This window comes from Microtus oregoni, unplaced genomic scaffold (assembly GCF_018167655.1).
Source record: "Microtus oregoni isolate MIOR12 unplaced genomic scaffold, Mior012 000043F_ref0000047, whole genome shotgun sequence".
NCBI classification, from domain to species: domain Eukaryota; kingdom Metazoa; phylum Chordata; class Mammalia; order Rodentia; family Cricetidae; genus Microtus; species Microtus oregoni.
This window is the reverse complement of record NW_024543210.1, coordinates 11,613,415-11,628,983: the sequence shown is the minus strand read 5'-3', so window position 1 is coordinate 11,628,983 and position 15,569 is coordinate 11,613,415. Positions and strand designations below refer to the sequence as shown.

Sequence of the window (15,569 nt, the reverse complement as noted above, 5' to 3'; positions counted from 1 at the left end):
GGGAGTGGAGGCCCTGCCGAGAGCTCAAGAGGGATAGGGGGCCAAGGAACCTCTGAGCTCCCCTTCCCAGGCTGGCGCCACGGGGCCAGAAACTCACCCCAACGCTGGGTCTCCTGGCGCCAAGAGAGCAGACTCCATAATTTTTAAGGAAGACTAGAATATAGACCTGATAATGGAGGGGAGAATTAGCAATAACAATAGCGAAAGAATTCATATAAAGTATTTTCAAAAGGAAAATCTAGTAGTTAAAAAGAGAAATGACACAAAGAGGCATTCCATTGAAACAAAAATAGAAATAAACCTGCAAAGAGATGGTATAGCTTCTAAGTATCAGAAAGATACAAATACAAAACACAATATGTGGCACTGGGAAGCTGTCTCGGCTGGTTTCACTTGCTCTGAAAGTTTGAGGACCTGAGTTCAAATCCCCAACACCAGTGTGAAAGGTTGAGCATGGCTGTGCATACTTATAGCAACTGCATTAGGGAGCAGAGACAGGCAGATCCAGAGAGCTCGCTGGCCAGCCAACGTGTCCAAAGCAATAAACTTCCTGTTCAATAAAAGACTGTCTCAATCAGTCAGAGCACACAATAGAGGAATTCACTCAATGTCATCCTGTAGTCTCCCCCATGCATGTAACACACACACACACACACACACACACACACACACACACACACACGCGTGTTCGAGAGAAAGAGAGAGAGAGAGAGAGAGAGAGAGAGAGAGAGAGAGAGAGAGAATGAGAAGGCAGTAAAATGTCATTCAGTCACTCAGTTTCCTAATTGCTTCTGACAATACAAACCCTTGGGAGGGTAAATCAAGTGGGTGAGTGGGAAAGTAGCCAGTGTGTGCCTTAGTTTGTCATGGACATCGAGATGTGAGGAAAATAGTACTACATGGTTTCTCTTTTGTAGGAAGATCAGGCTAATAGGTAATTTTGAAAATCAGTGAGGTAATATCTCTTTATTTCTTTAGGTATGGCTTTCAGTGGATGGTGGCAATACTTTTGAACAATTGTGCGAATTTCTCAGTGACTTTGTAAGGAAGACTATTCATTGTTTTTATTCTTCAGCTATTTCTTTTATTACACAAAATGGAATGATTTACATGACAAAGGCAGGTAAGGAACATTCTTTTTGGGGTTTTAAGTTAGTTCTACATTTGACTCAGGAATGTAAACTGTTTGAAAAATATGTATTAATCAACTAATAATAAGGCCTCAAATATAGGACTCTACAGAGACAAATCATATGAACAGCCATAAAAAAGAACCCTGGGTTAGCATGCTGGCTGTGTTTTCAGTGCTGTTTCCTTTTCCCAAACCAAATAATAATACATGCCACAATGGAGATATAATTTTGCTTCACATGTTTTAGACAGTGTCTTATTTAATACTCACAACTGCAATGCCAAAGAAGGAAGTGCTTGCTTTGGTTTTGCTGATGAAGTAGATATAGCTCAGGTCACAGAAACTTAAGAAGTGACACGATATGAATGATTGTTTGCTCTCCATCTTCACAGTTTCTTTGACTGAGTCAATGAAGCTGTCAGTTTGTTGTAAAATGAAAAAAAAAAAGTTGGCCGTGATTGATCTAACCTACAATTGCCTGCTCCCTTCCCATTCAGTTGAATACAACCAACCAGACTTGGGACCTGAATCAGGAAGGGCATGGTCCTCGTGTTTCCGTGTCCCCCTGCTCTTCATTTTCAATTTGCTATTCTGTCTTTGAGGTTTTGAAATCTTTTTTTTTAGTGGAGTATTTTTCCTTTTTGTTAAAGGTTTTTAATATGAATAATATTACATGATTTTCCCTTCCCTTTCTTCCCTCTATCCCCTCCCATATAGCTCTCCCCACTTTGTCTCAAATTCGTATATTTTTCATTAATTGTTGTGAAATATATGCACACAGGCACACAATCTGTTCAGTCCATACACTATATACAATATAACAATATATAATATAATGTTACCTGTATATATATATATTATTTCATTCCCGAATATTTGATATTGGCAAACCTATAGGGAGACTCTTTCCTAGGGAAGACTATTTCTCTTGCTCGCAGCACTCTTTACTTCCCTGTAGTTCTTTATCTAGTGTTGGAGCCATGAGACTTTCCCCTTTCATGTTATCATGTCTATTGGCTGTTGTAATAGGAGCGGCGGGGCTGTGTCCCCAGCACCCTGGCCGCCTGGCTAGCTTATGCCCGAAATAACAACACACAAACTGTATTCATTTAAACACTGCTTGGCCCATTTCTATCTAGCCTCTTCTAGGCTAACTCTCGCACCTGGACTAGCCCATTTTTTATAATCTGTGTAGCCTACGAGGTGGCTTACCAGGGAGATTCTAGCCTACGTTCATCCTGGGTCGGAGCTTCATCGTGTGTGTCTGCCCAGGAGAGAGGAGCATGGCGTCTCTCTCCAGAGGGCAGAGCTGTTGAGTCTGAGCTCACTTCCTCTTCCTCCCAGCATTCTGTTCTGTTTACTCCACCCACCTATGTTTTAACCTATGAGGGCCAAGCAGTTTCTTTATTGCTTAACCAATGAAATCAACAGATTGATATATGACACTCCCACATCAGTTGGCTTGTTTGGGAATCATATTGTAGAGACTGCATAGGTATAGCTCCCACTATACACATAGAAGATACCATGACTTCCTGTTCTGGCTCTTACATTCTTTCTTCCCACTCTTCCGCAATCCTGCCTGAGCCTTGGATGCCAGAGTTGTATTGTCAATGTATCAGTTGTGGCTGGGAACCACATGATCTCTTGTCCTCTGCCTTCTGATTAGTTATGCTTTCCTGTAATGGCTGTCTTTTAAAACTAAAAATTTCTTTGATAATGGGTGAAAGCTACATTCAACTATGGCTATAAGGATTAATATTTAGAATGCAGTTAGGAATTATAATGGCTTAGTAAGGTGGTGTTTATAGATTCTCTCTCCACTATTGCTAGTGGTCTTAGCTGGGGTCATCCTTGTGGATTCCTTTGAGTTTTCCTAGTACTAGGGTTCTCCCTAACCCCCAAATGCCCTCTGTACCAAGATATCTCTTTCATTATTCTTCATGTCTATCTTGCCCACAAACCACCCAACATGATCCCTCATGTTCCCATTCCCCTAGTGTTCTCCCACCCCCAGTTAACCCAGGAGTTTCCCCTTCCCAGGAGAATCCAAGCATCTCTCCTTGGGCCCTCCTTTTTACCTAGCTTTTCTTGGGCCATGGTTTGTAGCCTGGCTATCCTTTGCTTCTCATATAATATCCACTTAAGAATGAGTTCATGGTATTGTTTGTCTTTCTGGTTCTCTGTGCCTCACTCAGGATGATTTTTATCTAGTTCCATTCATTTGCCTTCAAATTTTATGATGCTATTACTTTTTTAAAAACCACTTAGTAATACTCCATTGTGTATATATACCATGTTTTCTTTTTTTTCTTGATTTTTATTGAGCTCTACATTTTTCTCTGCTCCCCTCCCTGATCTCCCCTCTCCTTCAACTCTCTCCTAAGGTCCCCAAGCTCCCAATTTATTCAGGAGATCTTGCCCTTTTTTACTTCCCATGTAGATTAGATCCATGTCTGTCTCTCTTAGTTTCATTGTTGTCTAGGTTCTCTGGGATTGTGATTTGTAGGCTGGTTTTCTTTGCTTTATGTTTAAAAACCACTTATGAGTGAGTACATGTGATAATTGTCTTTCAGTGTCTGGGTTACTTCTCTTAAAATGATGTTTTTGAACTCCATCCATTTGCCTGCAAATTTCATGATGTCATTATTTTTTTCTGCTGTGTAGTACTCCATTGTGTAAATGTATTACACTTTCCTTATCCATTCTTTGGTTGAGGGGCATTTAGGTTGTTTCCAGGTTCTGTCTACGACAAACAATGCTGCTATGAACATAGTTGAGCACATGTCGTTGTGGCACGGTTGAACATCCTTTGGATATATACCCCAAAGATGTATTGATGGGTCTTGAGGAAGGATATTTTCTGAGAAATCACCACACTGATATCCAAAGGGGCTGTACCAGCTCACACTCCCACCAGCAATGCAGGAGTTTTCCCTTTACCCCACAGCCTCTCCAGCATAACATGTCATCAGTGTTTTTGATCTTGGCCATTCTTACAGGTGTAAGATTGAATCTCAGAGTTGTTTTGATTTGCATTTCTCTGATAACTAAGGATGCTGAGCATTTCCTTAAGTGTCTTTCAGCCATTTTAGATTCCTCTGTTGAGAATTCTCTGTTTAGGTCTGTACTCCATTTTTTTTATTGGATTATTGTTCTTTTGATGACCAATTTCTTGAGTTCTTTGCATATTTTGGAGATCAGACCTCTGTCTGATATGGGGTTGGTGAAGATCTTTTTCCTTCTGTAGGCTGTCATTTTTGTCTTGTTGACCATATCCTTTGCTTTGTAGAAGCTTTTCAGTTTTAGGACGTCCCATTTATTAATTATTTCTCTCAGTGTCTGTGCTTTAGGGGTTATATTTAGGAAGTGGTCTCCTGTGCCAAGGTGTTCAAGTGTACTTCCCATTTTCTCTTCTATGAGGTTCAGTGTGGCTGACTTTATGTTGAGGTCTTTGATCCATTTGGACTTGAGTTTTGTGCATTGTGATAGATATGGGTTTATTTTCATTCTTCTCAATGTTGATATTCAGTTATGACAGCACCACTTGTTAAATATGCTTTCTTTTTTCCATTTGATATATTTTGCTTCTTTTTCAAAAATCAGGTAATCAGGTGTTGAAAATTGTGTGGATTAATATTAGGGTCTTCAATTCAATTCCATTGGTCCTCCTGTCTGTTTTTATGCAATTACCAAGCTGTTTTCAGTAATATAGCTCTGTAGTAGAGTTTGAAGTCAGAGATTGTGATTCCTCCAGAAGTTCTTTTATTGTACAGGATTGTTTTTGGCTATGCTGTTTTTTCTGCTTTTCCATATGAAGTTGAGTACTGTTCTTTCAAGGTCTTTGAAGAATTTTTCTGGGATTTTCATGGGCATTACATTTAATCTGTAAATTGAGTTAGGTAAGATTGCCACTTTTACTATGTTCATTCTACCTGTCCAAGAGCATGGGAGATCTTTCCACTTTCTGGTGTCTTCTTCAATTTCTTTCTTCAAAGATTTAAAGTTCTTGTCATACATGTCTTTTACTTGTTTGGTTAGAGTTACTCCAAGATATTTTATGCTGTTTGTGGCTATTGTGAAGGATGATGTCTCTCTGATTTCATTCTCAGCCCTTTTATCATCTGTGTACAGGAGAGCTATTAATTTTTTTTTGAGTTAATCTTGTATTCTGCTACCTTACTAAAAGTGTTTATGAGTTATAGAAGTTCCTTGGTAAAATTTTTCGGATCACTTATGTAAACTATCATATCATCATCAAATAGTGAGACTTTGACATCTTCTCTGATATGTATCCCCTTGATCTCTTTTTGGTGTCTTATTGCTCTAGCTAGGACCTCAATAAGTACTATTTTGAATAGAAATGGAGAGAGTGGACAACTTGTCTTGTTCCTGATTTCAGTGGTAGCACTGTAAGTTTCTCTCCATTTAGTTTGATGTTGGCTGTTGGCTTTCTGTATATTGCCTTTTATTATGTTTAGGTATGTTTCTTATATCCCTGCTCTCACCAAGGCCTTTATCATGAAGAGATGTATTTTATCAAAAGCTTTTTCAGCATCTAATGAGATGATCATGTTGTTTTTATTTTTCAGTTTGTTTATATGGTGGATTACGTTGACAGATTTTCATATTTTGAACCATCCCTACACCTCTCTAATCAAACTGGATGGTGGTTCTGATGTGTTTTTGTATCAATTTGTGAGCATTTTATTTTATATTTTTGCATCAATGTTCATTAGTGGTACCACATTTTCTTAATCCATTCTTCAGTTTATGGGCATCTAGGTTGTTTCCAGGTTCCAGCATTTATGGATAATGCTTTTATGAACATAGTTGAGAAATGTCCTTGTAGTAAGTCACATTGGGTATATGCCCAAGATTGGTTTAGCTGGACCTTGTGGAAGAATGTTCTCAATTTTCTGAAAAACCTCAAGACTGATTTCCAAAGTGCCTGTACAAGTTTGCACTCCCACCAGCAGTGTAGGAATGCTCCCCTTATTCTACATGCTCCCCAACATATGCTTTCATTAGTGTTTTTGTTCTTAGTCATTCTGGCAGGTGTTAGATGGTATCTCAGAGTCTTTTTGATTTGCATTTCCCTGAGGGCTAAGGATGTTGAATAATTCTTGAAGTGTATTTCAGCTATTTGAGATTCTTCTGCTGAGAATTCTCTGTTTAGATCTGTATCCCATTTTATATTGGATTATTTGGTATTTTGATGCCAAGTTTCTTGAGTTCTTTATATATTTTGAACGTCAGCCCTCCATGAGATGTGGGGTTTGTGAAGATCTTTTCAATTTTGGACAGAGGGTGGACAGCCTTATTTTTTTTTTCTGATTTTAGTGGACTCATTTAGTTTCTCTACATTTAGATGTTGGCTGTTGGCCTTTTTCTCTTGTTGACCATGGTCTTTGACTTACAGAAACTTTTCAGCTTCAGGAGGTTCCATTTGTTTATCTCAGTGACTGTGCTACTGGATTTTTTTTTTCAGGAAGTTGTTTCTTGTGCAAATGCTTTCAAGGTTACTTCTCTCTTTCTCTTCTATGAAGTTCAGTGTGACTGTATTTATGTTGAGGTCTTTGGTCCACTTGGACTCCATTTTGTGCAGGACCATACGTATGGATCTATTTGCATTCTTTTACATGCCACCATCCAATTAGGCCAGCACCATTTGTTGAAGATGTTTTCTTTTTTCCATTTTATATTTTTTGGCTTCTTTGTCAAAAATCAGGTGTTCATATGTGTGTGGATTAATGTCAGAAACTTTGTTTGATTCAACTCCATTTGCTGTAATAGGAGCGGCGGGCTACGTTCCTGGCTCCTGGCCACCCGCACGGCTAGCTTTATACCCCCAAAAATTACATGGAAACTGTATTCTTTTAAACACTGCCTGGCCCATTAGTTCCAGCCTCTTATTGGCTAGCTCTTACATCTTGATCTAACCCATTTCTAATAATATGTGTAGCCCACGAGGTGGCTTACCAGGGAAGATTTTAACCTGTGTCTGTCTGGAGTGGGAGAATCATGGCAACTCCCTGACTCAGCTTCTTTCTCCCAGCATTCTGTTCTGTTTACTCCGCCTATCTAATTTTCTGTCCTATTAAAGGGCCAAGGCAGTTTATTTAACCAACGAAATTAACACAAAACAGAAGACTCTCCCCCATCATCCATTGATCCATGTGTATGTTTTGATGCCAATATCAAGCTGTTTCTATGACTATAGCTCTATAGTGGAGCTTGAAGTCAGTGATGGTGATATTTCCAGAAGTTCCTTTATTATACAGGATTGGTTTAACTGTCCTGCTCTTTTCCCCCCGTATGAAGCTGAGTATTGTTCTTTTGAGGTCTGTGAAGAATTGTTTTGGGATTTTGATGGGGACTGCATTGAATTTTTAGATTACTTTTGCTAAGACTGTTATTTTTACTATGTTAATCCCACCAATTCATGAGCATGGGAGATCTTCCCATTTTCTCATCTCTTCTCCAATTTCTTTCTTCAAAGGCTTAAAGTTCTTGTCATGTAGGTATTTCACTTGTTTGGTAAGTGTTACCCTAAGATATTTTATATTATTTGTGGCTATTGTAAAGGGTGATGCTCCTCAGCCCATTTATCATTTGTATAGATGAAGGCTACTAACTTTTTTGAGTTAATCTTGTATCCAGCCACATTACTGGAGGTGTGTATCAGCTGGAGGAGTTCTCTGATAGAATTTTTGGGGTCACTTATGTATACTGTTGTATCATCTGAAAATACCTAAAGTTTGGCTTTTTCTTTCTAGTTTGTATCCACTTAATCTCCTTTTGTGTCTTATTGCTCAAGCTAGAACTTCAAGTACTATATCGAAGAGATAGGGAGAGAGTGGACAGCCTTGTCTTGTTTCTGATTTTAGTGGACTCACTTTAGTTTCTCTACATTTGGATGTTGGTTGTTGGCTTGCTGTATATTGCTTTTATTATGTTTAGGTATGTTCTTTGTATACCTGGTCTTTGCAAGACCTTTATCAGGAAGGGGTGTTGGATTTTTTCAAAGACTTTTTCAGCATTTAATGAAATGATCATGTGTTTTTTTTCCCTTTCAGTTTGTTTATGTCGTACATTGTATTGGCAGATTTTCTGCATTTCTGGTATGAATCTTAATTTGATCATGGTGGATTTTTTTTTTTTGATGTGTTCTTGGATTCTGTTTGCCACTATTTTACCGAGTATTTTTGCACCAATGTTAATGAGAAAGATTGTTCTGTGATTCTCTTTTCTTGTATGGTTTGGGTATCTGGGTAACTGTAGCCTGATTAAAAGTATTGGTATTAGCTCTTCTTTGTAATTCTGGTAGAATTCTGCACTGAAACCATCTGGCCCTGGGCGTTTTGGTTGGGAGACTTTTGATGACTGTTTCTATTTCCATAGGGGTTATAGGCCTATTTAAATTGTTTATCTGATTTGATTTAATTTTGGTATGTATTATCTATCAAGTTAATTGTCTATTTCTTTTTGACTTTACAATTTGTGAAGTACAGGCTTTTGAAACCATCTGGCCCTGGGTGTTTTGGTTGGGAGACTTTTGATGACTGTTTCTATTTCCATAGGGGTTATAGGCCTATTTAAATTGTTTATCTGATTTGATTTAATTTTGGTATGTATTATCTATCAAGTTAATTGTCTATTTCTTTTTGACTTTACAATTTGTGAAGTATGACCTAATGATTCTCTGGATCCTCAGTGTCTGCTGTTATGTCCTCCTTTTCATTTCTGATTTTGTTAATTTGGATGTTTTCTCTCTGCTTTTTGGTTAGTTTGAATAAAGGTTTGTCTAGCTTGTTGATTTTCTCAAAGAACCAAGTCTTTGTTTCATTGATTCTTTGTATTGTTCTCTTTCTTTCTATTTCATTGATTTCACCCCGGAGTTTGATTATTTCTCTTGCGCACTCCTCTTGGGTGATTTTGCTCCTTTTTGTTCTAGAACAAATCTCTTTGTTTCATTGGTTCTTTGTAGTGTTCTCTGTGTTTCTGTGGTATTGTTTTCAGTCCTAAATTTGATTATTTCCTGCCGTCTACTCATGGGTGAGTTTGCTTCTTTTTGTTCTAGAACTTTCAGGTGTGATATTAAGTCACTAGTGTGAGATTTCTCCAAATTCTTTATGTGGGCACTGAGTGACATGAACTTTCCTCTTAGATTTGCTTTATTGTGTCTGATAAGTTTGTACATGTGGATCAATTTTTATTGAAATCTAGGAAGTCTTTAATTTCTTTAATTTTTCCTTGACCCATTGATAATTCAGTTGAGAGTTGTTATTTTCAGTGAGTTTGAAGGCTTTCTGCAATTGTAGCTCTTGTTCTTTTCTAACTTTAAGCAATGCCTTCTGAGGGGGTTATTCCAATTTTTTTTCCATTTCTGTTGAGATTTGTTTTTTGACCAAGTATGTGGTCAGTTTTAAAGAAGGTTCCATGAGGTGCTGAGAAGAAGTTATATTCTTTTTTGTTTGGCTGAAATATTCTGTACATGTCTGTTAAGTACATTTGAGTCACAACATCTGTTAGTTCCTTTGTTTCTCTCTTAAGTTTCTGCCTGGCAGACCTGACCCTTGGAGAGAGTGGGGTGTTGAAGAGTCCCACCATTAATGTCTGGGGTTTGATGTGTGGTTTAAGCTTTAGTGATGTTTCTTTTACAAGTGTGGGTGCCGTTGTATTTGGGGCATAGACGTTCAGAATTGAGACTTCATCTCGATGCATTTTTCCTTTGATGAATATGAAATGTCCCTCTCCATCTCTTTTGGTTAATTTTGGTTTGAAGTCTATTTTGTTAGATAGTAGGATAGCTACACTGACTTGCTCCTTAGGTTCACTTGATTTGAAAATCTTTTCGCAACACTTTACTCTGAGGTAATATCTGTCTTTGAAGTTAAGGTGTGTTTTTTTGGTATGCAGCAGAAGGATGTGTCCTGTTTTCGTATCCATTCTGTTAGTCTGTGTCTTTTTATTAGCAAATTGAGTCCATTGATATTAACAGATATTAATGACCAGTATTTGTTAGTCCTACTATTTTTGATTTTGGTCATGGTGGTGGTAGTGTGTTTCTCTGTGTGTGTGTGTTTGCTTGTGCTTGCTCTCCAAGTGTTTGGCTGGTGTGCAATTATCTATACAAATATGAAATGCTTCAGGAATTTGCATTTTATCCATGCACAAGGACCATGCTAATCTTCTCTATATCATTCCAATTTTAGTATATGTGTTGCTGAACTGATCGACATTTTCAAATCTTGAGTAGTTTTATTTGTTTCCTATTACCATTTGTTTGTATTTTCCTGGATTTCTCTAAGGGATTTATTCATTTCATCTTTGAAGTCCTCTATCATCTTCATATAGGCTGTTTTAAGGTCTCTTTCTTGTGTTTCAGCTGTTAGAATATTGACAGCATGCTGCAGTAGGGTTTCTGGGCTCTACTGGAGACATACCATCCTGGCCATTATTGATTGTTTTTACACTGGCATTGTGGCATTTGGGATTGGGGGATGATTATAGGTCTAGGTGCTGATTTCTGGTTTGTCCTGGGTGGGTGTTGTTCCGTGGTTCCTGTTTCCTCTCTGGATTTTAGGAGAGTGTGATGGCTGTGTGCTGCCTGGTGGGAAATTTTCTCTGGACCTTATAGATGTAGACATCGGGGGTTCTAGGTAAAATGGCTTCTGATTGGGAGCTGATACTTAGAAATTGGGATAGGCTAGTAGTCTGAAGGTTTCACAGGAGGTAGGAGAACAGAGTCTACAACCAGGCTCTGATTATTTAGTCTTCTTGGAATGGGAATAAACAAGAGGTTAGGTCTGTTATAATGCTGAAGATGAGACTGGGGAGATTGGATCTGGAGGAACAGGGGAGGAGGGAAGATAGATCTACAGTCAGCCTCCCTACTTTCCTGGCAGGAAAGTCCTGTGGGTAATTAGGGGATGCAGGTGAAGTTGCAGACAGAGATAAAACAACAAGTGGTGCTGGGGGAGGGAAATTAGGAGGGGAAGCTCTGTGGGATCCACAGAAGATGGGGGTGGTGAGGAAGAAATGTTGCAGCAGGTGTTCTAGGGATGCTGAGCTAGGCACGAGACTGGGGGTGGGGATTGGATTTGGAGGAGAGTAGGGAATACTGAAGGTCTGCTCACCTGGTGCCTTTGCAGGAAATGCCTGCTAGTGATGGAGGTTAGGATAATGGGATGACTTAGGGGAAGGGAGGTTGGAGGAGAAGGTCTTTGTGATTCACTGGGGATGGAATCAGAGAGGAAAGGGAGCAGAGTAGGTAGGTGATCTGCTATACAGCTGGGAATGGCACTGAAGGATTGGAACCAGAGAAGCAGAGGCCACCTTAATTTTATTAACAAAAATCTGACTATAATTCTCCCTATCTTTGGTTGTTTATTTTTCAGCAGTTGCTGAAGGAGTCAAATGGGCCACAGTTATTCATTGTCTCACATAACATTCTCATAGCACCTGTGGTTGTTCCTAATGTTAATATTTTGTTCTGCAAAGAAGGTAGAATTTACACCAGGAACCCTGAGCTCCTGGTCTGAGGAAATATTTTTTTTATGAACTATGCATTCAGTGCTACTACATCAAAGTCCCTTGTGAACATTGCAAGTATTCCAACTGAAATAACACAGCTGATAAAAAGGTGAACTAAACAAGTAAATAACTCCAGATGAGTAAATCCCGCTGCAGTAGCATTAGAAACATACACACACATGAGAACAGAACTCCAAAATTCTCAATCCTACAGCGCTGGCATCTAATAGAGCGGGTGTCAATTCCTGGACAGAGAACTCAAAAGAATAATTTAAGTATGTCCAAAGAATAAAATGAGTTCCTGATTGTACACTCAAACAGATGAATGAAAATAATAAAGGCTATAGAAGATTTCAAAGATGAAGCCAAGAGAAGTAGGAAAACAATCTGAATTGCTGGAAATGAAAAACGTAAGTCAAATAAAAAGCACTCCTGGAAGTCTCCCCAGCAGGCTAGGTCAAGAGGAAGACAAAATAACTGATCCTGAAGATGAGCGATAAAACTAAAACAATAAAACAGTGACAAAGATACAATAACAAAAGGATGCCAGTTGCAATTTCAAGAGATACAATACTCTAAAAAGACCAAATTTATTGATAATAGGCATAGAGGTAGAAAAAAATCTTGTTCCAAAGGCACAGAAACCATTTTTTAAAAAGAATCATAACAAATAACTTCTCTGAGTAAGAAAAAGAGATGACAGTCTTTATGCAGGAAGCATTTTTTCTTTATTTAAATTGATTTTTATTGAGCTCTACATTTTTCTCTGCCCCCCCCCTTCACCTCTTTCCTCCCCCTGCAGGAAGTATTTAGACACTAAACAGGCAGACAGGAAAGGAAACTCCCCATATCGTTATAATCAAAACAATAAAACCACATAACAAAAACACTAGCAAGGGAGAAGCACCAAGTCCCATATTAAGTCAGGTCCATCAGAATAACTGCAAATTATTCACCGGAAGCTTTCAAAGCAAAGAGAACATGGTTTGCTGTACTGCAAGTTTTAAAAGACAGCAGCAGCTAACCCCAGACTATTTCCAGTAAAGTAATCTGTCCTAATTACCGGAAAAATTAAAACTTTCAATGATAGAAATAGGCTAACATAATGTACGACCACTGATTCAACTCATTTGCTGCCTCCAAGAAACACGTCTCACCTTATAAAGCAGATGTGACCATATATCGAAGGGAGGAGAAAAAGTGTTTCATGCATATGGGCCGAGAAGACCCATGTATTGTTGTTCTAATATATGGCAAAGTAGATTTCAAAGCCTCGAATAAGAAAAGATGAAGATGAACACTTTACACTGATTTAAGGAAAAATCCATCAAGCAGACAATATGATATGCCTCCAATACAGGTACAGGCAATTGCATCTGTAGCAAGCTTTCTTTGGGCCACCAACCAGCTCCCAATTATGACATGGAGACTTATCAGTTACGAATGCTAGGCCTTATCTTATGCTTGCGCCGCTAGCTCTTATAGCTTATTTTACCGTTTCTCTTCAGCTACGTTTTGCCATGGGGATTTTTTCCTTCCTTCCTTCCTTCCTTCCTTCCTTCCTTCTTTCCTTCCTTCCTTCCTTCCCTTTTCTTTCTGTAAGTCCTACTTCCCTGCTTGCTCTATGTCTGGCTGGCTAGTGACTGCCTGGCTCACTGTTTCACTAGCCTTGGTTATTTTCCCTCGTTCCCCTTCTCTCTTCTCAAGCCTAGATTCCTCCTCCAATTTATTTGCTTTGCCTTCCAACTCTGTCTATCCCAAATCAATATACAGAGAGAAATCACTAAGATCAACATAGAACTCAACAAAAAAATGAAAACTGAGACCAAGAATCAATGAAAGAAAGAGTTGGTTCTTTAAAGAGATAAGGAAGACCAACAGCAGATACAAAAGTGGGTGTTACAGCAAATACCAGGGAAATTCACAAATCATGAGCTCTTATTTAAAAACATATATTTTACTAAATTGTAAGATCTAAAAGAATTTTTAAATTTCTGGATATGTGTGGCCTCCCAAAAGTAAGCCAAGATGAAATAAACCTTGTAAATGTCTCTAACAAGCAATAAGACTGAAGCAATTAATTAGAATCTCCCACAACAGCAACAAAACATCCAGCTCCTCTTGAACTGACAATGTTATTTTACTACACCTTCAAGGGACTAACACCAATCCTTACCAAACTATTCAATAAAATAGAAATGAAGAAACATTACCAAACTTTCTTTCTTGTTGAAAACAGGTCATCATACTATGCAGCCCTGGCTGACCAACCTGGAACATAAGAAGTGTAGCAGGCTGGCCTCAGACTTGCAGAAATACACCTTCCTTTGCCTCCCAAGTGCTGGGTTTAAAGGGCTGCATGACCATGCCAAACCTTCTCATTTCCTTTTTAAGCTAATATTACAAAAATAAATAAAGACACAATAAACAACAACAAAAAGCCTACCAATTTATCTGATGAACTTAGACCAATAAAATTCTCAAAAACCCACTTGGAAGCTAAATTTAAGAACTCATCAAAAATATTGTTCACCATTATCAAGTTGGTTTTACTCCAGAGATTCTGTAATAGTTTGGTATATGTAAAGCTATAAATGTCATAAATCACAAAAATGGACTCTGGCATAGAAATTACATGGTCAACAGACACAAGAATTCTTTGAAAAGATCCAACATCTCTTCGTGTTTAAGTCCTAAAAATCTCAGAATACAAGGAACATAGTCCAATATTAAAGGGGTATTTGTAAGACACCCACAGGCAACATGTTAAAAAGATCATAGAATCCTATTCACAGTAGCCTTAAAAGATGACATCTGTTGTAATAAATCTAACAAGGGATGTGAAGGCTCTCTACAATGAAAATGAAAGCACTGAGGAATTAAGTAGAGAATAACACTGAAGAATGGAAAAGTCCAGCGATCATGAACTGGAAGAATCATTGTTGTGAAACTGGTTATCCTACCAAGAGCAATCTATATATTCCATACAATCACAATCAAATTCCAGTTCTATTCACCACAGAAAGAGAGAAAAAATTAATGATAGAGAAGCACAAGAGGTCCTAGATAGACAGAAGCCTAATTTGATAGTTTTAGGAAGAGAAAGCACCACCAGGGAGAATAAACACCCTCCCTCCATTATCCCTTGACCAGACAACCCCTTTGTTCTGTTCTGTCTGCCACATTTGTGAACATGTTCTGTAATGAAGTGGAACCACAGAAGACTTTCCAAGGATGCAGCACAAAGCCGCACGTATTTCACTAATTTCGAAGTCTCAGAGCCCTACTCTTACTCCTAATTTAAACAAGCAAATTTTTACAGGTGCAATATAAAATTTCTTCTAGTTGTATTGTATCAATATCAAGAGAGTTCTGTTTGTTTCCTAACAGGATTAACAAGATACACTCACAGTGGAGAGTGTCTTGATAAAGTTTTCACGATATACTACGATCACTTGGGATTCTTACACAAACTGACTCCAGGACACGTTAATGCTGGTTCATCATTTTCACGCTCTGGAGGTGTTAATGTTTTTGGAAAGGTCAGTAACATGATGCACTGAGACTGTTTGCCTTGTTTTGAGAACAGATGCCACATTATCTGTGCTGGCTAACGAGACAGTGTTTTCCTTAATACAAAACTTTTTAATGGTTTAAAATTTTACATATACATATATAAATATATGTATAATTCTCTCTCTCTCTCTCTCTCTCTCTCTCTCTCTCTCTCTGTACATATAAAGGCAGGTGTTTGTGGAGGCTAGACATGCTGGGTCTACACTAAAGTTGGTATTCCAGGCAGCTGTGAGTCACCTGGCAGGACACCTGCAAACCAAACTCAGGTCCATTGCAAGAGCAAGTATGTGCTCTTAACAGCTGAGGCATATCTCCAGACCCA

The 15,569-nt window shown here is 38.4% G+C and overlaps 1 protein-coding gene and 1 non-coding gene across 2 annotated transcripts in view; one reads left to right on the top strand and one right to left on the bottom strand.

The window, feature by feature from the left end:
* Positions 1-15,569, top strand: part of Catsperb (cation channel sperm associated auxiliary subunit beta) — a 228,535-nt gene that overhangs the window by 128,599 nt on the left and 84,367 nt on the right. The window contains 2 exon segments of the mRNA XM_041633087.1: positions 979-1,123; positions 15,062-15,213. Of these exon segments, the coding sequence (XP_041489021.1) occupies positions 979-1,123; positions 15,062-15,213 (297 nt within the window).
* LOC121434508 lies at positions 10,268-10,377 on the bottom strand. The gene has a single exon (XR_005972444.1). It is a non-coding gene; the product is annotated as a U6 spliceosomal RNA (small nuclear RNA).